This window comes from Cavia porcellus, unplaced genomic scaffold (genome assembly GCF_034190915.1).
Source record: "Cavia porcellus strain 051 isolate PalLab524CR breed Dunkin Hartley unplaced genomic scaffold, mCavPor4.1 scaffold_6, whole genome shotgun sequence".
NCBI classification, from domain to species: Eukaryota; Metazoa; Chordata; class Mammalia; order Rodentia; family Caviidae; genus Cavia; species Cavia porcellus.
The window spans coordinates 16,908,701-16,933,861 of record NW_026947489.1 but is presented as its reverse complement, the minus strand read 5'-3'; the positions used below and the strand labels follow the sequence as shown (position 1 = coordinate 16,933,861).

Genomic DNA, 25,161 nt, shown 5'->3' with positions numbered 1-25,161 from the left:
CAAGGGTCAGGGGATGTGGATGCTCATGTTCCACAAATCACAACTCTAAGTAATGAAGATACTCAGGTTCAAACCACACCAGCTTCGGTGTACCTACACTTACGTCTTCCTGGAATGCCCACTGGTCTCCACTGATCCAATGTACTCCAAAACCAAACTGAAATGCTGTCTTATTTCCTCAGTATCTTAGTCACTTTCTTTGTCCTTGTGATAAAATATCTGACACCTCAACTTAAAGGAGGCGAGGGTTGTTTTGGGTCACGTTTTTATTCCACAGTTGGCTGGCTCAAAGGGAGAAAGACATAGCAGAGGGGCGGGATTTAGCCCAGTGGCTTAAACACTTGCCTAGCAGGCACGAGGTCATGAGTTCAACCCCCGGTACAAAAAAAAAAAAAAAAAGGAAGGAAGGAAGGAAGCATAGTGGAAGACTCCAGTGGAGGAGAGATAGTTACTTCATGGCACCCAGGAAGCAGAGCATCACAGAAGGTGCTGGGAAGGGAAATATTCCCTTCCAGGTCATACCTAGTATCTTGCCTCTTCTGACCAGATCCCACCTCCCAAAAGCAGGTCAGTTATTATCTAAACCACTAGGTGAAGTAACTGTGAACTCCTTCTTGGAATTCTTAAATACTCGGTGTGAAACATTAGCCAACAAAAGGACACAGGACTGGAGTTTTCACCTACATTTCCATTTTAGGACAGTTTCATTGCTTTCCTCTGAGCTGATCCAATCATACTTCAAAACGATCTGTGCGTTCATTATTAATTCTGCGCAGTAATTAAGGTACTACAGGAAGCTCCCACTCATTCAGGATAAAATAGCCAGAAAAATGTGAACAATCTAGATTGTGCAGAATTGCATGATAATAATTTCATAGTAATAACCCCCAAGGCTTAAAGAGCCTGAAATAGCTTCTGAATCATCAGAGAAAGATTAAAATTACATTCAGCATATTTTAGTGTTGAGTGAATCTGATCATATTCTGATCTGAAAACTGACATACGGGGGTGTATATGATGTGTTCCGATAAGGAATACGTAGCATACATGGAATAAATTATTGTCACTTCCAGTCCCATATAATATTTAGCACCTTTAGCACAACTCCGTACCTGTCATTTCCTCACCAGGTGTATGTACAAGCACACACACACATTCTCTCTCTCTCTCTCTCTCTCTCTCTCTCTCTCTCTCTCTCTCTCTCTTTCTCTCTCTCTCTCTCTCTCTCTCTCTCTCTCTCTCTCTCTGTCTCTGTCTCTCTCTCATATGCACATATACACATAGACATATGCAAACACACCACACCACTTCTCAAGAAAAGAATATTTTTAAAGCCAGGATTTTACTATACTTCTTAAATTCTCAAAATAAGCTCTAAAAATCTTTTTATTTTTCCTCTAAAACTGAAGACCTTACCATTGTTTGAATGCAGTCCAGATACAGACTATTTCTCCATTTTCATGTATTTCTATAATGATCGCATATTTTTCTTCATTGCAAAAGCATTTGCAATGACTTGCAAGAACTTTTAGACTAAAATAAATAATAATAATAATAAATTAAATATGCAGAAGAGAAAAAGAATGAGTGAAGCCAGGAAGACTGGCTGCCTGGACATATATTTCATGTGGTCCTGACTAGTCACTGGTCTGGAGCAGCAAAGTCACTGCTTTTCAGTCCAACTTCCTGCCTCCGCTGTCTCTTCCTTTTCTTCTTTCCACAGCTCCCTGGGTAGATGGGCAGGCTTCTTCCTATTTGTCCATTCTGGCTCATGCTGATTTATACATTGTCCTTTTTTCAGAGGTGGCACAAGACTCTCAATTTCTTTGGGATTATATTGAAGCTGCTGCCTCATTTACAACAAAGAATAAATCACATATTTGTTTAACTTTAACATTATGTTGGATGCATTCTTTCCCTCATAAGCTTTTCTGTCCTCCTTCAGCTCCACAGACATTTACTCTAGCCCAGAAATCTAACTTCCACCAAGGAAGTAGGCCCTGCATCTTATCCGGAACCTGTGTCTTGGCTCATCTCCCAGACTGGAGATTTTGTCCAGATGGACCTCATTATTGGCTGAAAGTCTCACTACTCACCAATGTAGCATCCTTCTCATCCTCCAAAGAAGCCTAGTTTTCGCAACCTTGGCTACATCACAATGGAATCTAAGCATATATCAGGAAAGCTTCTCTCTAGTGGGCAGGAATCTAGGTTGAGCCTCCTAGGTACCTCCAAGTGGACAGGGAATACTCACCACAGTTCCAAAACCGTAGAAATGGACTAGCTACCCTGCTGACACTGCTGGAACACCTTTTAAGTAAGTCTGTGCCTCAAAGGAGAAGCAGGTGCTGGCTGAGTGTGAGATTCCCAGGGGCTCTCTCACTGCCCCCCTTATGTCTGAAGGAAGTGATTCCCAGATATCTGATAGTCTGTATGTCAATATGTACCTGCATTTTAAAGGATTTGCTTGATAACAATCAGAGAGGAAAGCTTGGGTTAAAACAGAGAGAGAAAGGGAGAGACAGGACAGTCTTGAGCTTCATTTTCATGTATTGTTATTCTTTGAAAAATGCCCCCTTCTTAGAGAAGAAAACCCATTTCTGCAGCCTTAACAGTGGAGAGCCCAGGAAAAATTTGGAGACCTGTTCTTTAGAGGGGCATGGAAGCCATTGTCAGGCCACAAGGAAGATCCTGGGTGAGTCTTCCATGCAGGGCTATTGGAGTGGGGGTTTTCCAAAGGCACAGGCCACTGCTACCAGAGGCTCAGAGTTCTGGATCAATACAAGGTCCAATTATATCTGAGTCCTCAAAGCACTAGGGAAGGAACTTCTTTTGCATGATTGAGACACAAGTGGCAGCTGGCCAGTCTTGGGTTGTCACTGTGTGAAGGACACACTGCAGCCAGCCATCTGTCAGCCTCTGATTAGCAATATTAGTGGCTATGTGAGTTTTCTTCCATGGCTCACCCACTGACCCACTGCTGTGGTCCTAGATACTTGTTAGTGGCCTGAACAAAATTTAACCTTGTGTGTGTGTGTTGGGGGTTGGGGTGAGGAGGCAACTGCCCCCTGACCAGAGTGGGACTGGAAAGAAGGGACAGGACAGCAGTGGACACTTCACCTCTATTACAGGCTGTCCATTGTATTCTCCTTGTTTTGCATTCTGCCTTCACTCTTCTTCTGATTGCCCATAAATTGCCTTCTCAGAGATTCAGGATTTATATTTTCCTGTTTTTTGTAAGTCTACCCTTCTTCTTACGCAAAATTGGCTTGGCTTCGGTCACTTGCTTTTGCCTTAATTCAAAGCCTTGGACTTCTTCATGACAAGTATCTGACTCTTCCAATCACATTCTGTTTCCCTCAGACTCATTTTCTAACCTTTTAGCTACAGTTGGGTGCCAGTTCCTTCACTGCCTGAAGATATTTGAAAACTATCTTATGAAGAGTGCAGTCTTTGTGTAATGAGGTATTAGTGAGAAGGTAGACAGTGTCATGGATTTCACATAAGACCAAGTGCTCTACCTATCTGGTTATCAGGAGAGGCTGGGTGGGAGCGAGGATGGTGCATATCCCACTGCCTACTTCATCATTTTTTGGTTCATGCCATTGAATTACAACCAATTAGAATGGAAAAGAACCCTGGAAATGATAAGATGCAACAGTCCCATATCACAGGTAAATAGTGCACTGAGAGCCTTTGCCCAAAGTCACAGAGCTAAGCAGGAGGAATGCTAAGGCCCAAATCTGAGCACCTAATTTCCAGTTCTAATGTCCTTTCCACTACATGAAAAATTCATTCAATGCACGTAAGTAAATAGAACTGGAACTTTTAAAAAGTTAATGAGTCACGAGGTGAGGCTCAAGAATTTGCCTCACTGCCTGATTCATTCACTATTTATTGAATGCCCACTATGTGTAGGCACTCAACTGGGCAAAGAAGGCAATAAAAAAAGATGCTGACCCTCTTCAGGAACTTGATGTGAAGCAATAGCCATGCAAATAAATTATACCACTTCTCATCAATTTTAAGATGCAAAGGCATTTAAACATCTCAGCTTACCCAGGACAGAAACAGGCCATACAATTAATGGGTTTTGTGACCATGTTAAATTGGAAGTGAGGTAAGTAAGTCCATAGACTGCATCATATTCTTTTTCTACCAGGACTAGTGTTGATGTGGGCTGACCATTAAATAACATGCCCCGCTTGAGATTTTCTGGACCATAATTGTAGTTGGGCATCAGAACACAAACCTGCCACATGATCATCTCCTGGTTCCAGTTGCTGGAAGACTCTTCTATTTCTCCTTCCATCAGGCCATCACTGGAAGATTTTATTGATGTCCATTTCTATGTGTTGGGTTCATTTCTTACCAGCCCTTTCATTGGTTGGCTGGCTTTGCTGGAGGAGTCTTGATAATTCCCCACCTTAACTTGTTTTGTTGAACCTTCTTAGAGGTATATAGAATAATGTTCCATTTCAAAACTCGCAGCACTTCAAGTTCTATAAGATACAGTGAGTGTAATTGTTAGAAGAATCATTGAAAATAGTGCTGAATTGCACCAAGAAGCACAGGAAGAGGACCTGAATTCGATCAAAGATCTCTATGAATCAACACCATGTAAACTGAGTAACTGGGAGCTGGGATAAACCACCCAGGCCTGAGCACTTCAGACAGGAGGAACAACGTGTGCAAATGCAATTAGGGTGACCATCTTCCAATGTATTAATATCCAAAGGAAAATTATGTCTTTGCATAGAATCATTTTTTCTTGAAGCCTGAAATGGAAAAATGATAGATTTATGCTTATAAACTGCCTTTAAATTGCATTTTAAAAAACAAGTGGGATTTCATCCAATTACAATTACCACCCATGATTTGTGACATGAGATCTTTCTGTCTGTCCCATATTGCTGTGCTACATGCACAATGAGTTGACATGCAAATCTATAACAAGACAGATGACCACAATCACATATGCCTTTTGCAGGGAGAAGTATAAAAACCATTTCTTCTCATTGCTTTTCTAGATGTGCCTCAGCTCCAGTGGCTGCGCATGCCAGACAGGGGAATAGCCCAAGGCATCAGAGAATAAAGCATAATTTGGAACAGGTTCAAGCAGGGAGCATTTCCAGCTGGTGGGTAGAAGGCACTGCTCCTTTCTGGAAATCCTTTTTAAATCAGTGCATGAGCCAGTGCCCACCCAGATATCCTCCAAAGGTGCTTCAAAACTTCAAAATCCTAATCTTTTTTTTAAAAAAGCATAGTTCATATCTTTCACACATGTGCTCTGCAGCAAAGAGCACCCAGGGACTTCTCTGCTCTTAGTGGGCCATCTTAAACTTAGAAGTTTGAAATTCCAGTGTGTTACAAGATCAGACAATAAGGGCACCTTTACTTATATTTTTGGAGTTCTGCTGTAAGAGGTTGATAAAAGTAAATGATGAAGAGATGTCAACCTTCTCAGATTGTTCAAGTACCCAATTATAGGATAGTTCCTCCAGACAAAATGTTTCATTCTTCCTTTCAGGGAAGTGCTCTGATCCTAAGGGACTGAAACACACAGACTCCTAAGAGTATGTTCAGTGTTTGCTCTGTTCCACATATAGGGTGTGAGACACCCAGCTCTGGAAGTAAGTAGGAGTCCATGGAAGCTACTTTGTAGGTTTCCTCCAGGATCCAGAGGCACATTCAAGGAGTCAGGAGAGTTACAAGAGCTGGTTCTTTGTTACCTGGTTGTCACCCTCAAACAAAAAATAGAAATAGTCACCAGGAATGAGATGAGGGTGGACAGCTACAGTCCCCAAAGCCATATCTTTTGTTAAGTGAGAGAGATGGCATGCTCAGCCACTGGATCTAAGGTAGATAGCCTTTCATTTATTTTATCTTGACTAAATAATTATGCTCCAAAATATTAATCGTTTTAGCTTCTGTTATGGTTTATGTCGGGATGTCCCTCCCAACCTGCAATAGGCGAAGACCAAGTTTGTGAAAGGTAAGTAAAGTATGCACATCCTGCAGCTGGTTCAATGTTAGAATGGGTCTGTTGTGAAGAGGTGGTGGCTGGGGACATGGCCTACAAGTGTCCATCTCCCTCCTGGCTCTAGCTTTCATGCGCTGCTTCCCAGCTGCCATAAGGTGAGCAGCTTTCCTGCTCTCATGCCACTCATCATGCAAAGATCAAACCTTCTAAAGCATGAGCTCAAAGAAGACTCTCCTTCTTTAACTTGTGGATGTCGGGCCCCCAGCAACAAGGAAAATGACTAAGATACCCTCACTTCTCCCACCTTATGCTACTTTGATTATTTCATTCACAGAAGATCTTCTGGCTTTGCCAAAGCATACCAGACAGCAGATGAACAGGTATACGTAAATTCATCCGTGCAACCCAACAGTAATTAAGGGGCACTTACCAGCTGTTCTATATCATCTATATGAAACGTGGCCTGTTTGTCGACATGGTAGGACTATGCATATGTATCCTTATTAAAATTATTCCATAGCCTCCCATTCTTCTTCCTCCTTCTCATGTTAAGGTTTATATTTGCTACAGTTCCAATGTGTTGCCTCCAAAATTCAAGTGTTGCCCATGTGACAGTTTTATGGGGTGGGACCTTTAAAAGTGACTAAATCATAAAGGCTCCTCCCACATGCGTAGGAATAAAGCTTTTATTAAAGGAAGGATGCAGTATTCAGTCCATTGCTCTTTCAGTTGTACCCCTTCCTTCTGAAGGGCACAGCGGGCACCACCTTCAAAGTGGAGCACTGACCTCACTAGACAACCTACTAGCGTTTTGATACTGGATTTTCCAGTCGCCAAAACTGTGAGAAATAAATTTTCATTTTTTATAAATTATCCAGTCTGCTGTGATTTGTTATAACAGCAGACATGAATTAAGACAGAAATACTTGAGATGGTTGATTTGCGGTGTCAACTTGCCTGTGGCAGAGGAAACCCAGAACAGTAAACACCACTTATTCTCAGTGCTTCAGCAGGCACTGGGCCCATTTCTCTTCCACTGTAAGGGAAGTCTGGGAGTTTTGCTTTTGACTAGAGTGACCGGGCCACCCTGAGGCTGTGAGCTGTTGAACTGAGACAGAAAACCCTCCTTCAAGGTAGGGGAACTGGCCCCCAACAGAACACAAGTAGGAGGAAGGGCAGATTCTCATGCCAGGATGCCAATCTCTTTCTCCTTCACACTAGAACTCAGGGTTCTCTGACATCTGGACCCCAGAATTGGCACCAGCAGTGCCAGGTTCTCATGGAGAACTGTACCATAAACTCCTCTGGTTTTAAGCGTGTGGATGTGGACTGCGCCATGCTCTTTGCTTTCCTGGTTCTCTGGCTTGTGTCTGTCCTGACAGTCTCAGCTTCCATAGCGAAGGACGCCAGTTCCCATAGTCAATCTCTTTCCATGTCTTTCTCTGTATATATCTTATTGTTTTTTGGAGAACACTGACTACAGGAATGCTGTTGACTGATTATTAGATGAAATTATTGTGTTTGGCTTGGTTTGGGAAAAAAACAAAGGAAGCCTTAATAAAATCCTGACTTCAACTGTCAGTGTCAGGTTTTAAGAAACAAAATACTAAGGGGCTGGGGATTTAGCTCAGCGGCATAAGCGCCTGCCTTGCAATCAGACAGTCGTGAGTTCGATCCCTGGTACCGATAAAAACAAAAAAGCAAAAAAAAAAAAAAAAAAAAAAAAAAAAAAAAAAAAAAGAAAGAAAGAAAAGAAACAAAATGCTATCTTACCTCTAAGTTCAAAACCAAGGCAAATAAATGCTTGGCCATTGCAGCTTTAGACACTTTTAAAGAAAGGAAGACCAAACTGAAGGGCACCAGTTATGCTCTCCCAATTTCTTTAAACCTAAGTTTCTCTCTTTCACCTGAGAAAACCCATAGGCTTATGTGGGGGGAAAATCCTTTTATTTTGATATTAGACTTTGAAGTTTGGAAACAAAAACCAAAACGTTTTGCCCCAGGAGACAAAGGCTGTTGTTCCAGCCTAGAATATACGTTGAAATTTCAAAGGAGATGAAAACAGGTGAAGACTTGCTACTGCATTCACAAGCTCGGGGAGGCCACGTACAAATGTACTCACCAGATAACTGTTGGGCTTTAATGTTTTTGAAGAAGTTTGAGGCACAAGACCCTTGGAGGGGAAATCATCTGATCTTGTCTGCCTGTGATCTGAGTCAAAGACTGAATGATTATTTCCTTTCTTCTTTGTCCTCTTTACCTGCCTGAAAGTGGCCACACACGGTTTAGAAGGGAGCTTGGATAGTGGAGCTTTAAGAGGTATGGGACAGTTGTTTTCAAACTTTCTGTTTTTCACTTTGTTTCTGTTTTGTGCTGGGGATCGAGTCCAGGGCCTTTGTACTGAGCTCCATCCCCAAATTTATTTTTAATTTTGAGGCAGGGTTTTGTTAAGTTGTCAAGGCTGGGTTTGAATTTTTGAGCTTCCTGACTCAGCGTCCCAGGTTGCTGGGATGACAGGCATGTGCACCACACTCAGTGAAATTTTGCTATTGTGCTGGAGAGTAAATCAGTAAGAAAGCTTTTATAATTCAGATGCCCAAGCTGGTCTGGAGAAAAAGGTAGGAACAATGCACTAAATCTGGGGAAAGCAAACAAGAACTAGGGATTGGTCATTTTTTGAGCCTGTCATGTATCTCCCACACATAGGGCAGTAGGAGTCAGAGGTGTAAGTGATGCCTCTTAATCAGTGGACCTGAGGGGCTGCATGTCTAGATCTACACAGGTGGTACCATGCTGCAGGTCCCCAGGTCACAGCCTAAGTCACAGTGCGTAGAGTTTTTCTCCCAAGCCATGGTCCAGCACTTCCCTGGCAAAGCCAAAGAAGCTACGGGAAAGAAATGGGCCTGGGACAGAAGTCCTAGGCAGTGAGGCATGGACTGGGCAGGAGGACAGATGTGTGGGTCTGCTAGAGACTCATCCCATCCGTATGGCTTGGGAGAGAAGGTAAGAAAATGTGTGCTGCCCAGAAGACAGCACGGCACTGCTTGTCATTCCTGGCTGGGCATCTCGGGCTCCCTCCTTAGCCTTTCTCTTCCTCCCACACACTAGCACCATGCACACAGGAGACTGCACCGCCCTGGCTCTCCAGCCTGTCTCCCAACCGCTCCACCTCCCTGCAATTACAGCACAGGGCAGGGACAGCCTGCAACTCAGGACACGCTCAAGCTCCCCCAGCTTCACACCAAGCCTGCTTGCCTCGGGGGACTTTGGGCACTTTTTTCTCACAACCTCTTATCTTTCTTGCACACAGACAGTACCTTACAAAGAAGCAGTTGTGGACACCACTGTTCTCTTAGTTTGCATTGTGTATGGGTTTATCATCTTGGTATATTGTTTGTCATAGACTTAACTAACATCTTAAAAATTTGTCGTAAACTGTTAATCCTCACTTTGATATCCCTTAAATTCTGTTTCCCAGATATTTCCCTCAGTTTTCTCTAGCCTCTACCATTTTATTTACTTCACAACTGTGATTTTGCTTCTGCTCCCAAAGCTGCAATGGAAACTAACCTTGAAAGGCTTATAAAAAACCCATGATGTGTCATTTGGTTTAAAGGAAAAATTTCAGTCTCCATTTCTCTTGACATTCCTTTAAGCATGCTAAACACATAAAACCACAAACAAGACACATAAATATGATTATCAGGAGTGATGCTATATTTATGCCTACACCTGCCCCAAGATGTCAACATTTTGTTTTATTCCTCATTTATTATTTTAATACTACTTATACTTCCTAAGATTATGATAATATTTAACCAGAAACTTTCCCAAGGTTGTATGTCTGCTTGTCCAGAGCAAAAAGAAAGGGAGTAACAACTCAGCCGATGTAAGAACATCTGATTGACCTACTTAGTCTTCACTGGGACATGAGCCCAAGTGCCTTATCCCAAGATTCCCCAAACACACAGCATGGACATAAGGTGAGGTGGGCTGTTAAGATAATTGTGAATTTTTACATCGACTTGAAATTTTTTCAGTCTATTGAGTTTAGTTTTCAATAGCTTGGAATTTTCCCATCAAGTGTTGAAGTCTTGCATGGACAAGCCGCCATAGCCCTTCATCCTGCCATCACGGAAGAAGGTCTGTCATGTTGGTATCACATAAAACCATGGCTGCCTTCCTGGTTAGTGGAACGGTCTAGGTCTGGCACCTCCCAGGAGAGGTGGTCATGACGGCACAGCAAGTGGTCCTTTAAACCATCTGACAAATTCATTGCTTGGAGCACAGTTTTGAACCTTTTCTCTCTCTAGTGTTGTGTGTGATCTCTGATACTTATAAGCCCCTCCTTTTCTTGGTAGAATTTCTCTATATTTTTCCAAGATGACTTTGCTAACTCACCATTCCCTTCTATTTCTACCTTTCTACTTTTGCATGTAGATGATAGCTTCATTTCTGCTTTTTACAATCAGACAGAATCAATAGAAGAAATAAAATATCAATTTATGTTAACTTTCTCATTAAAATTTATAAAATTAAACATATCTCCTGATAGCTACATGGTGTCTTCATCGTAATTACCTTTTGTATACTTTATATTAACTTTTCTCTGAATATCATTATGAAATTATGGTGTTCCACAAACTCATCATATTTTAGCTGACCACAATTATTATACCCTTTTTGAAGCTCAAATTATAACTTTGCCAGTGTGAGCTGTCTAAACTGGTTCTTTTGTCCCTAGCACTCTCTGTGACATCTTGGAAGGTGTTTTTGCTTTCTGTCATACCTGGTGTTGTAGTCAGGGTTTGTGCAGAGAACAATTAGAATCAGGACATGGAGTTTATAATATTATTTTTATGAAGGTTACCCAGAGTTAACACAAAGAAATGCAGGAAATCTATCCACAACACTAAAGATGTAGACTATTTAGCCAAGGGCCTGAATTCCACAGCAATGTCCTACATGAGTCCAGATGAAGACCCAGAGCTTATGACAATGCCTCCCATGAGTACAACTGAAGGTCTAGTGCCCACGAGGACTCACACCAGTCTCTTTTACGGATCCGGCTGGAAAGGCCCAAAGGTCAGCAGTGGAAGTTAGGAAGCCTATGCCAGCGGGGTGAAGGAGCTGGGCTGGTGGGTTGAGTGTTCTATGCTAGAGCCGAGAAGTCACACTGACAACAAAGACCAGGGCTGTCCTGAAAAGCACCACAGCCATCCTCAGTGACATGGATTCCCTGAGTTCCTCCGACAATAAGCACAGTCAGGTACATGCCAGGAAGCAGCATGACGAGTTCATCCTGGAGACCAACTGGCACATGTCTTCCCTTCCAGAGCCATGAAGCAATGCTCAATGTGAGGACCAGAGCTTCTTCAGGAGAACCAGTGGATCAAACAGAAACACATAGGAGAACCCACAATGCCTCAATGCCTCAACACACCTCCATGGGCCTCAATGCCTCAATGCACCCGAATGCCCAGCTTCTCCTTCTCCACATCACTATGCTGGCAACTTTCCTCAGGGGGAGCATCTACACTCAGCAGCATGGTGATTTAATTCCACTGGCATTAAGTTGACCACTAGTTTTTAATCCATAATACCTGGTGTCAGGGTACATTTATAGCCTTAGGTTTTACCAACCTCTAAGACTTTCTAACATAGGGATGCAACAATTGACTGCATTCTATAGCTAACCTAGCTCATCTTTTCTGCCACACATGAATCTGCTTTTGTGCTTGTTTTTACATCATGCCAACCTCTGCAGACTCCTCACACTTGAACTTTGTTCCACTCTCTTCTCACAACTCTCACCTCACTGACTTCCAAGTTGAAGTGTTATCCGAGGTAAGTTCTTGGCCCCCTGAGAAATAGATATATTTGTTGTCCTTAAGGAGTATTTGTTCTGGAGGGTGGCACATTGTCCTCGACTCTACGATGTTTAAGATTCAGTTTTGCAGACACTGTGTATTTCTTTTGTCCCTATTTCCTCTAGTATCAGTCTGTAATTTACACGTGTGTACATAGGACACAAAGGGGAAAATGTGGCTCCTCTAGAAGTCGTCTTTAAATTTAACACTGAAGGGATAGTAACACCTGTTCTTTCTGTCTCAGCTTGGCTAGAAATCCTGGCTTCTTACACTTCTTAAGCATGTCCTCTTGACCTATAACTCCAGGCTGGCTGACCCCTTCCTGCAAGAAACCTGGACCCCCACAAAGTTTGCAGTGACCATACCTAGATGGCATACCTCTGCAGGCTGGGAGATAACCATGCCAGCTCTACACTTAGGAAGAGGGCTTTGGACAAGGGAATGGGAGCTCACTTGCATGCAGGGATAAGAGCTAGGAAGTAGAAAGCACAGCTGATGCATATCTTATCTCTCACTCAAAGTAGCTCAAGCAGGATGGATTTTGGCTTTGACAGCAGCTCGAGCAGTACTTTATCCCTTTGAGCTAGGGCAGAATGCATGAGAAGTGTTTCCCAGTTAGAGGTTGCTCATTTATATAGGCAGCTGACACACACACCTGTAATCCTAGCACTCTGGGAGGCTGAAGCAAAACGACCACAAGTCAGAGCCCAGCCTAGGCAGCCCAGAAGCTTAACGAGACCTTGTCTCAGAATTAAATAAATAGGGCTAAGGAAGTAGCTCAGTGGAAAAAAATTTTTTTTCAGTACTGGCAAAAAATTTTGCCTGTTGCTATTTTTATTAGTGTATATGGATTCCACAGAATAAAGAGATTCATGTAGCATTTTTATACATGCGTATGATACAGTTTGATTGTAAGCACCCCTCTTCAGCCTCCCTTACCTTCTCATCTCCCCACTTCCCTTTCTGTCCTCCGAGTCCTCCTCTCCTGCATGTCCTTTCTCCCTCTAGATTTACACAGAGCAGGAAATATGTGAGGTTTGTCTTTCTGAGTCTGTCTTGTTTTGTTTACCATGATGATTTCAGGTTCCATCCACTAGAAAATATTTTTTAATGACTGAATAGTGGTTTCTTGAAAAGGCAGTATAATTTTGCCAGTCCTTTACTAATGAATATATACGTATATATATTCTTTGCAATGTTATATTATTATGAATAATCATTCAATAGGCACTAAACAATAAAGCATTGCATTTACAGTTTTGTTTGTGTCTCTGATTATGTCCTTAGGCTACTTACACTCACTGGAGGGGACTTAGTGAGCAGAAGAAATGAATACTTGAGGACCTATGTAAGCAACACCAATAACTGGGCAGTTTTTCAAATTCCAACTTCAATCAGCAACTGGGAGCCGTTATTTTGGACTTTTACCAGCACAGAACATTTCCTTTCAAAAGCGTCTCACCATTTGGGGACGTGAACAAATGCATCTTGTAATTATATTTTTACTATTTGATTAGTTATATGCATTTTTTGCATGTTTACTGGATTTCGTATTTCTTTGAATTTTTCTGGAGCCTCTGCATCTCTTTCAGAATAATCGAGCTTTACTTATTGATTTCAGAGTATTGAGTTTTCCTGTGTGCTCTTTAATTGTGTTATCCTGCTGCCCTGTTGATATAACCACTTTTTTTTCCATTTGTAATTTGATTGTTGTGAGTGATGCTTCTGGATGTAGAGAAGTTTTAATTGTGTAAAAGTGAAATGTATATAGCATTTCCTTTGTAATTACTTGCATTACATTTTATGTTCAAATATTGTTCCCTCACCAGTGCTCTGTTAACTATTCACTTAAGTTTTTGTCTGTGTGACTCTTTTAATCCATTTGTTTTTATTGTTTTTGTTTTGAGCTACTGCAGGGTGAGGCTATAATTTGAGTTAATCCGTTTTCCTAACCGTTTGATGAATAACCTTTTCCCTATCCATTTTTTGATGTGCTTCCTTTATTAGGCTGGGATCTATACCAGAGTCTATTTTAAGGCGGATTGCTCTAGTCTATGAATCTACTTACCAATTCAGGAGCTAGGACAAGTCTGCTTTGTTTGCTGTTGTTTAATATTTTAATACCTGGGAGGACTTGTCTACTGACTAATTTTTCTGTTTCTCTTTATTTGATTACTCTCTTCCTTTTTTTGTTTTTTTTTTATACTCAACTTTATTTTACTGATTACTCATTAATATAAAATTTAGAATCACTATGTCATAAGGGAAAGAAAATACTGGTTTTTATTTTGGAAGGTGTATTTATCATTGCAATATTTACTATGTCACTGCAACATCATAATAACTATTTTATTTGTTTTGTGTTATTTTTGTCAGTATTATGCTGGCTTCACAAAATGAATCTTTATATTTTTGGCACTTGGTTTTATTGTTAGAAAGTCTATGTAATATGGGATTTTCTTTCTAAAATTCTGGAAGTTATCAATGGTAAACTGTCACATAATGAAACATTTTACATTTAATTATAAAAATTTTATCTAGCTAGCTAGCTATTCATCTATCTCTAGAATTTCTTTTAAATTCATGGCCTATTTGCTTAGGGTTAGGTAAAATTTGCCTGAAAATGTACATTTAATGCAGTTTTTACCGTTATTAATGCGCTGTTTCTTAAATAATGTTTGTATATTTCTTAAAAATTCTCCTGTGTTTATTTTTATATTCTTTTCTACATTTAAACTTTTTGTTTTCTGTTTTTACCCTCATATAACCTCTAGATTTTTTTTTAGGCTATTGCATGTTTTTCAACTTTACTGTTCTTATTTTTAATGACTCATTCATGTTTCTGTCTTTAGAAAGCACTTTCTTCTATCTTTCTTGGTGTCTTTTAAAATACATTTTATTTCTGTTTTGTACAAATCCTTTAAAATTTATCAAGTATATTTTGGATCTTATTACTCTTTCAGATTTTTATTTTTTATTATTTTTACACGAAGGAGACAGTATAATATTTATAAATGTTAGTTTGATCTATTTCACTTATGGCTATGGTCTCAAGTAGTAATCTGTTAATTCATCGAAAAGAAAGTTTGTGCTGTCATTGTTTGATTGATCACTTTTGTACCTAGATTTTATAACCTGAACAACTACTTGTAGGATAACAATATGCAATATCTTAACTAGCGTTAATTCCGTACATTTTAAAGAAAAAATTCTGTATCATGTCTATCCTTTTTTTCTGTTTCTCTTTTATTTTTAAAAATTATCAAGTAGTTTTATAAAACACCAAGGTTATTTTTCCAAAGACTACCTGACATATATAGACACCAGGCAGAATCTTCCTTTTAAGACAACCTTGACTTTTTATATCAGTTTAAACCTTTTAAAAGTCCATTTATCCTCACAGACACTGGTTTTTGACAGACTGGAATTTTTCATCACATGTTGAAGTCTTACTTGGTCAACACAACATAGCCCAGCATCCTGTTGTCATGGTAACTAATCCTAGTCTTTTAGTATTACAGTATTTAAAACCTATGGGTTTCACTAGCATCTGGTATAGTTAGTGGGACCATTTTAGGTTTTCATTTTTCAGGAGGACAGACAAGGTGACACTATGAACACTCCTTTAAAACAGATGGTAAATTCATTGTCTTGGGGAACAGTTTTGAGCCCTTTTTGAATTTTTTAAGAAAGGACAAGGATAATTTTTTTTGGAGTTCTTGATTAGAATCATTTTTCTCTTTTATTTATTTTTTATTTTTTACAAATTAAGATTTCAGCTTGAGTCATAAGAATTTTCTCCTAGCATCACTTCTATGGTGGATTAACTGATGGGCAACTTGTACCACTCAGCTGAACCAAACCAGCAGGGTGCTGGGCCTGGAAGGGCCCCCTGAGGATTGTTGCCAATGCATAAAGGGAGAACTGGTGGGAAGATGGTGCACTGTTGATTCTCCTGGAGAAGTCATGCTGGCTTTCCAGACATGAACTTGGCTGTTCTTATTGTCAGAGGAGCTTGGGTCGCTGAGGATGACTGCAGTTCTTCTTGGGGCAGTTCTGGTCCTTGAATGTTGTGTCCTGGCTCCCTCAGCCTACTGGCACAGATCTTTCACCCTGCAGGAGCAGACTTTCTAGCCTCCACCACGGGACTTTGGGCCTTCCCCAGTGCAGATCCTTATAAAGTCTTGCATGAGACATTGTAATGAGCTCTAAAACTCTAACTGGACTTCTGGAGGACATCAGCATGGGCTCTAAGCCCTTGTGCAGAACATTGCCATGGGATCCAGGCCCTCAGCGGAATTCTTTGGGTCTCTAGTACACGGACAGCTTCCCTCATTCTTCTACATTTGACTTTTTGGCTAAATATTGTAAAATATTCCTATAAGTTATGTGTCCTGCATTAAGTCTATTCCCTTGTAAACCCTGAATACAACAACTTCTATTTTGCTTTTTGTGGTACTTGGATTTGTGATGTCACAACCCAGCCTGTATTCATTTTATACTGAGGAATATATTTGTTTGGATGTGTGTAGAATTTTTAAAAATTCTTTATGTCCAAACTAATTTGCAGTATCGTGTCTATATATCATTCTTCATTAATTGTGTACAGGATATGGTACAATATTTTTTATTGTATAGTCTTTTTGAAGCTCAATTTTGTTTCTTCCATTATTTTTCTTTACATAGAAACAACGTCATTTGTTCTGGTTATATCTTCCTTGGAAGGCCTTCCTAACTATATAGGAAACCTTCTACTTTTGATTTACTAATTTTTGTGGTGTGGGATGGAACCCAGGGCCTTGCACAAGCTAAACAAGTATTCTACTACTGAGCTAAACCCAGTTTATTTTTTGATCTTCCAATCATCTGTCTTTTCTCTCATCATTTTGCATTTCTCTAACTTGCTTTCCATGTTATTTATTTGACTTTCTGCAATTTTGATTCTGGTTTGTATTGTACAAAAATTAGCTTTTAAATTCATCATTTTATTTTTAGTTTACTGAATCCGGTTCTCACCTACTGGCTTCTTTTTCAATCTTAGAATCTCAAATATTATCTCTTTTACCTAAAGCTTTATTTCTTATTTCAGAAAGTACCTAGTGTCTACTATTCATTAAAACACAAAAAAAACACAATTACAACTTTTGTTATTTTATGCAATCAACTTTTTAAAAGTAGGTAGGTTTCTTCTACACTTCATTAATCTAGTGAATCTCTTCACTAAGGTTACTATTTTTCATAAACTGAGTGTATATTTACCCATCCCAAATCCATACACAAACAACCATTTTAACAAGAACTTATCTATCCAAGTTGGATATACTCTGTATCTACCGGAGTTTTCTGTACCTAGAAGAAAGTTATGGTGCCTGTTCTCCAGACTGATTTCCGGTGCCTGGTTGTAATGTGAGCTATTATACTATCACACTGTGGCATGATTTTTTTCCTACTTCTTTGACGAGTCCTTTGCAAATCGACATGAATCCATTACTAATCAATGAAGCCTTTCATAATCTCTTTATGGTCTGAAATGGCGTGTAGAAATTCTAATTCCAAGAATAGAGTGCTCTCAGTTATATGGCAAAGAGTAATTTCCAAAAGTGGATACAGAAATATATATCCCAGGTGGTAGATTCTTCCAAAAAGGTGACCTTGACTTTCGATTCATAGGTTATTCCAACATGACATTGACCCTCCTTCATCAAGAGATGGGTCCTATGTTCTTTCCCCTAAGTTCATATGGAATTTTCTTGCTGCTTCCACTAACAGAACGCTGCAGTAAGAGCCCTATGTGACTTGGGAGGTTTCAGAAATTGCACGGCACCCTCTCTGTGGTATGTGAACAGAGAATCTTCAGCAACTATGTACAAAATCCTGCTGCTTCTAGGCCCTTATGCTTCAGAATCAATGGAAAGCCCACAAAAACCCCACTCTTCTGGCTGTAGGTGTCTGAGACTGCCTAGCCCAGGTAGCAGACATCCAAATCCAACTGAGAGCACACGAGAGTGCCTCCCTCCACCTTGCAGCCTCCCTAGATGACTCTGTCTCTTCTGCTGAACTTTGTCCTGATTACAGATTAACTATCAATCAAAATGAATGTTGTTATTTTAAACCATTAAGTTTTGGGTTGGCTTGTTACACATTAGATAATCATTGTTTAAAAGTTGTACATCAGATAATCATTTTTAAAAGGCTATTTGCACCTATGTCATCTATACCTCAGGGTTTACTCTGCAATCACCCACACATTCTGCCTAGACCCAGTGTGCTTTGCTGAGGTTACCATTACATGGATTGTTCCAGCAGGACTGGAATGCTGGGTGAGCACCCTCAGGCAGCCAGAAGGGAGCTATTAGGCTTCAATTTGGGGGTAGCCAGGCCAGGCTCCCTCTGCAGAACCTTCACCTCCTTCCTCCTGTGCAGCAAGGAGACATCCTTTTTGAATGCCCATCTGTCCTATGCTAGGAGTAATTTCCCTCAGAAACGGACAATCACTGTTCAGGATCCCGGCATAAAGGGTGTAAAGCCTTTGTTTGCCTTTGCAGTGATCTGAATTTTCACTGATGTTTTAATGGAAACTAAGAGAGGAAATTCCAGGCAGCTGATCCAAAAGTTCAGCCTCAACTTCTTCTGAGATGCAGATGCACTGCCAAAACAGCAACCAGATACAACGGCCAAGCCCCCCAGCACCCCAGCCTTGTCATCAGTGGCCCAGCTCCCCTGCTCCAGGACTCCACGGTGTGATGACTCCATGAAAATCATGACAGCCAGCATCTTCTCTGGAGTCAACTGCTCTTTTAAAGCCCCCAGTACAAGGGAAAAGGAAATCACTATGAATACTAAAATACTACTTTATATTGGATTCTGTCGATCACATTCTAGTCCAACTTTTCTCCAATCATGATGTCACCAGGCAGAGTCTGAGAGGTCCCTGAGGCTGAAATAAAGACTCTATCCTACCCTTTTTGTAGAGTAGGTTTTCAGGTTCACTGACTACTGTTGGGGAAAAAGAATTCTCAGGATGCACCAGTAAGAGAGGCAAGAGACGGATTTATTAGAGACTTTTAAAAGCATTCTCCATGGTGGAATGCAGGTACTCAGAGAAGATGAGGCTCACTCTGAGCAGGAGCTGGGTGCTTTTAAAGGAGTGTCTTCAAGTTGGGTGATGTTTACAGATATTCCTCAATTAACCACCTACCTGTTTAATGACTGCTTGTACTTCTGAGCCAGGCACGCTGTTCTGATTTACAACCCATTTTGTTTTGGTACAATTCTGCACATTGTTGATAGACTCTTGATATCTTTTTTTGTGCAATATGCCTTGTTTATACAGTACTGTAACATTTGCTGATTGCCCTGTACAGTACTGTAGTTCTACAGTCCATTATACCTTACAGTACTGCATGTAAAAGTCAAGCAAATAAAACCAAAGTCTTCAAGTTGGAGTTTCCTTTGACCATGTTTTTGTTCTAAATATCATACTATACATACCGTACACAATTTCTCATTTAGAGACCAATTCATTTAGCAGCCTAATGGCAGGAACCGAACTTGGAATTCTTAGTGTCTGTCATCTTACAATGCAAGGCACCTACATGTTTGACATTGAAATCTGCCACCCTCCAACACTGCCGCTTCCTTATAGGTGACAAGGACAGGGGCACAGCCAAGATTGACAGGTTTATTGTGGAAAGACCTTTAGGGATTTTTTAAAGTGCGTTTTGTGGAAGGGAAAATGGCTTATGTAAATTTTGTCCTGAAGTTGTAATTTTTCTTAAAAGTATAATTTAAAAAATCTCAAATTCTTATGATTCTAGTTTTTTAATTTATTCTATCCTATATCTCATACACACACACATATGTCATTTGGTAGAAATCAATTCAAATTCTGGTTTTCACTTTAGGGCTGAAGTCTATGAGACTGCATTTCTAGCAAGCACCCCCCACCCCACCCCCAGCCCCAGTGATGTCAATGCTGTGGACCAAGGACCTCACTTTGAGCAGCAAGTCCCTCATTGTCACCTCCTGGAGGCAACCCAGAAGGCCTCTTACTTCCTGTCTGGCTGGGTTTGGTGTCACAGCTGGAACAGCTGTAGCTGCTTGCTCCTTACCTCCTGTGCTTACAGGGTCTTCTTGCCATTGTGGCACAGCTGTTAACAGCCCCGGTGACCAAGGGCTGCCTCTTGTGCTCTCATACTGTCAGCCCTGGGTCCAGCTCTTCCAAGGGACAGAATTATTGGAATGAAAGACACTGAGCAGAAGCCAGACAGGAAGAAGGACCTTGAGTGCTCTCAGCTGTAGGATTAAAGGGCAGACAATGTCACCAGTGGTGGGGGAAGCAGGTGGTGGGGAATCAGCAGCACATGTAGGAAGTGTTGTTAAACCATCTTCTTGAGAGGGTGACACGTCAGCTCAATCCTGAGATACCAGTAGATATGAGCCACTGAAGAAGGGGGAAGGAAGGGCCTCCCACACAAAGGGAACAGCATGCACCAAAAGATACAGTAGGAGACAGCACCCTGAGCTCATTACTACAGTCAGTTAAATAGGGTCTGAGAGCAGGGCATGTAGGAAGGGGTGGGAACGGGTGACAGTAGATGAGCCTGCTCAGGTGGCCATAGCAAACCATCACAGATCGAAGGGCCATAATAGAAATTTACATTCTCACAATTCTTGAGACTCTAAGTCCAAGACCAAGGAGTCAGCAGAGGTGGTTTCTTCTGAGCTTCTCTCTTGGGCTGGCAGATATTCCTTCCAACCAGAGCCGCTAGCTTTGTACCCACCTGGATTTTCCTCTGTGCTCACCTGGGTCCTCATTACCTCTCGTCGTGAGGACAATCACATTAGACCAGGACCCACTCCTGCAACCTCATTTGACCTCAGAATCCTCCTGAAAAGCCTAATCGACAAATAGTCACATATTGAGCTGGTGGGGGTTAAGACTCCAGCATATGAATTTTGGGGAGACACACCAGCCCATAATAGGTGGCAAAGGGTTGGATGCCCATTCTGCTTGTCTGTCCTCCTTTCTTGCTGTGCCATGGTGAGGTGTCTGCCTGCAGGGCTGGAAGGAGACAGCAGAAAGAGCTGGGGTGTGAGAAGGATGCTAACCTGAGAAGAGGGGTTTCTTCTCCCTCACATAAGAGTGGATCAGACTCCTGTTCGGACACACTAAGCCTTGTGGATTTTTCCTTATGTCTTTAGGAACTCTTTTTTTTTTTTCTTTGACTAGCCCCACGGTTAATACATCATGCCCACCTGGGGTACCTGGGCCAGGTGTTTACCACTTCTTAGGAGGGCAGATAGCTGTGGCAAAGCCTGGAACCCATGGAGTATTGATTGGCATATGCCCAACCTTGCCACCTCATATTTCCTTTGTTGGAGATGCCAGGGGCCTTCAGCACATTTTCAGCACGAGCTCACATCTCCTCTGCCTGCAGTTAGTATCAGCTTTCATCCCGAAAATACAAAGGTTTGGGTGTATTTTCAGATGCTAGGAGCAAAGCGAGGCAAGTCTCCCTCAGAGATAGCTGGGGAGATGCATCGTGTCAGGAGCAGGGCTGATGGGGACAATTTCTGCTGCAGGAAGGGGTGTGCACAGTCACAGAGAAGTCTAGGACACAGAAGTGAGTCCCTGGGGAAAATGCTTGGAAGGAAGTTTTCTACAAACCTCGACATCTTTGCATTGTTATCCTGAGCAACTTGGCAGGAGGCCTGGTAGGCACCACAAGGGGACAATTGATCCTTTATTTTTAAAGTGAAACACCCCCTCTACCCTTGAGAGCCTACTGGGGAAACAAATTCTTTGTATATACATATCAATAGAAAGGAAATGATGAGCTCCCGAGATGCACTCATACTGGTAGATGTTTATTACTTTTATTCTGTCTTCTGCCCCAAAACTAACTGTCCATAAATATAACCCATTCCCAAACCCTAGTTATACAAATTCCTTCAATATCCACTCATGTTCTTTCTTTGCTCATGTTCTTTTTCTACTTGAATTTTGGATTCAACATTTTTTTTTAAATTGCATTCCCACTGATGTTTATCCTTTTATTGCTGAGCTTTAGAACATGTTCAAATTAAGAGAGATAATTTAAAACAGGGAGCTTAAAATGTTGAGATGCTGAGCTGTACGGTAGAAAGGCATATGGACCAGGCTAATTGGGAAATGGAGGTGGGAAGAGCAAAACTCAAAGGGAAAGAAATAAGCTTCCACTCAGCCCAAATATTAGTTTCAAGCCAGAGAAGCTGGCCTAGCCTCAATTCTATCCTTGGCTGGACACAGTATATGATTGATGCATTTTGGAAAAAGAGAGAAAAATCCCATCCACGGGGTGAGAATCTAAACATCTATTTTCCATCCCAGTAACAATCAGAATCATGCTTTGCATTTATTTTTCAACGCCGTATTTGCTGGTGAATAAAATTGGAGCTGGCAGAAGATGGTTCATGCGAATTACTTGAACAACAGTTTCTCATTGTGTTGAATTACACTGAGGCCACTTGCTGTGAAGTCTTGCCACAGCCCAGCAACAGTGGAAGGTATTGTCACTTTTTCTCCTTGCAGTGACCACGAAGTTAACCCACTTCACTCCTACAGAAATAAACTCATGGTCTTTTCTAAAGTGGGGGAGGAAAGTTCTTCACATTCTGATCCCTGAACATGTACTAATTGCTTATTAATACTTTAGGAAGCAAAAGGCAGTTTATCTTGCCCTGTCACCCAATCTTCTATTGGCTTCCCTAGATTGGATTTCAAGATTCTGAATGTTTGGAATACTTTAAGTAGCCAATGAAGAAGGCATCAGTGAAATAAGGAAGGCTTAGCTAGCAATATATTTGTCTAACTCTGAAAAGTTATTGAGCTCAAAGATAACTAGAGGCCAAAATGATACAAAAGCTCCCTAGGCCTTTACTGGGTAACACAGATGCATTTCCAAGTTCGCCACCCACCACTAGGGGGACAGAGGGGTGGAACAGACCCCAGCCTGGAAGGGGTGGTTGCAGCATTTCTCCAAGGCAGTATTTAACGTCACCTGGTTCAGATGTCCAGTGGCAGTTAAGCTCCTTTTGCCATGCTCTTCAAGAGATGTCAGTTGTCCCCTTTACTGGAGGGGACATTGCATATCTTGGGAGGTTCCCTTTCTCCTAGGCACTCTCACCAATTCAAGGTGAGTTCAGTTCAGGTTTAGTTCCTGCCAGCTACCAGTTATGTGCTCCGAAAAGCCATGTGTTGCTGTTTCTGATGGGTACATGGGTTGAATAAGCACAGAGCTCCCTGTTTGTGGAGATCAGTTGAAATACAGGACAAACAAGGCTGAGTACTAGTACGTGGTGCAGACACAAAGATGATTACTATTTTTTTGCTTCTCCTTTTGCACAGCCAACCAGGAGACTGTCAAATAGAAGCACTTGTTGCTCCTGAACCCTTAGCATCCCTGGATCTCTGAACTATGAGTAAAGACAGCTAGCAAAGGGGGAAGGGAACTGGACATGTTCATTTCCTCCTTCTGGCTGCTGGGAGGCTGCAGCCTTACTGCCTCTAGGCTAGCTGTGATGATTCTTAAGGCTTCAGGAGCAGGACTGTTTGCATGGCTGTTTATGGTTAATTATAGGAAGAATTTACAATCCTAATTTGGAATCTTCTCTCTGGGGCCAAAGGTGTTTGATTTCTCCAAAGATAGCTAAATTTTACAATGTAAAATGCATGGCTAAATTGGAGATATAAAAGCCTACCTCCCTCTCAGACACACATGAGGCAATGTGATACCAGATAGAGGGCTCGACTTCTATTCAAATCCTGTCCCATTTCAGCTGTGTGACGCTGGACTGGTCACTACCACTTCAGAGTCTCTGCTGATATAGTAAAAGAAAAAGAGAACATTGTGAATCCACCCTCCCCAGCATGCAGGCCACCAGGAGATACATGTGATAACATGTCAGTAGTTATTAAGAACCTGATTCTAAGGCTAGTCTTTGAAACCCTTACTGGTTAAATGACATTGGTCAAGTTAAACTTTCCGGACACCAGTTTTCTCATTTGTAAAACAGGGCTGATCATGGTATTTAATTTAGAAGACTTTTGCTAGGATTAAATGACAAATGTGAAGCACTAAGATGCTCTGTGTCTGGCCAGAGCAAGAACAAAATAAATTTTAGCTCCTATTATTATGACGTAAAGAGATAAAGGCTTCACAACTAATACACTGAGTGACATTTCAACCGTGCTAGGGTCTCTGTTCAGAGAGAAGCTGAAAATCTCAGTGTAGCTTTGCACCTTACAGTGACAGAGGCAGGAAACACAGCTAGGTCATCAAAAGTCCTCTTAGGATAAGGAGAAACCCCTGCAATTCCAGAGTGATGGGGAGGGACCAAGCCAAGACTGAAGAAGACTCAATACAAAAGCTGGCTCCAAGAATGATGGGGGCTGGGGATAAAGGAGGTGGTGGGTTAGGGTTCCGATGATCTGACTGACGGCCAGGAATGCCACAGCCAGTGAGGTCAGGGTGTGGAAACATGGAAAAGATCTGTGGAGCAATCAGGTAGGATGTGGCATAGATGGGAGGGGAAATCACAAAGCAACAGCGAGTCTCGGTGAGATCATGTCTGGACCCACAAAAAGGTGAGGCAGTTTATATCTAAATGGCGTGGCCAAATAATACCTCTACCATTACACTGTCTATTCTTACTCAAGTTCTTCCGGAGAAAGTAAAAATTATGGTAGTGTTAATTACTATGCACTTAAAACTTTTTTTTTTTTTCAGTTTTTGAGAGAGGACTTCACTGGGTCTCTAATTTGTCCAGATTGGGCTTGAATTTGTGATCCTCCTGCCTCAGCCTCTGAGTGCCGGGATGATATTGGAACACAGGAGTCTAGGAAAGCTAAATCATTTTCGTTGACAGGATTATTAAGGAAAGGCTTTCTGAAGGATCAGTCGGCTTCCCAGTCCACTCAGAAGCTGCTGAGTGTGCCCTGGTACCTGTCCAGGTCCCTCTGAGCTTCACAATGTGGCTGGGAGCTAGCCTATCCTAGCCACCGTGTGCTGTGGCCCAAACTCGTTGGAAATGCAGAGAGTGAGGACTCATGACCCGCCTGCTATGGCAGGACACGCAGGCCAAGGCCCAGCACAGCGGCCAGCACCACGGAGCCAGGAGAGGACTGGAGACCAGGGCAGGCCCGTGACTGACAGATGCCCTCACACCCCACGGCTTCCCCTCTCCCGCAGATGTGTTCCAGGCAGCTGAAGGGCTGGGCAAGGCCCTCTGCTGGGGTCGCTGCGACAGTGCAGTCGCCTGGATCTG

At 41.7% G+C, this 25,161-nt stretch overlaps 1 protein-coding gene across 3 annotated transcripts in view; it reads right to left on the bottom strand.

The window, feature by feature from the left end:
• Positions 1-25,161, bottom strand: part of LOC134476372 (uncharacterized) — a 40,142-nt gene that overhangs the window by 13,390 nt on the left and 1,591 nt on the right. For 2 of the 3 annotated variants that reach the window (XR_010047953.1, XR_010047954.1), the window contains exon 2: positions 4,253-4,502. Coding sequence is in view for 1 of the 3 variants with exons in the window: in XM_063249993.1 (XP_063106063.1) it covers positions 4,762-4,778 (17 nt within the window). In the remaining 2 variants the exon portion in view is untranslated. The other variant, XM_063249993.1, reaches the window with a different exon arrangement.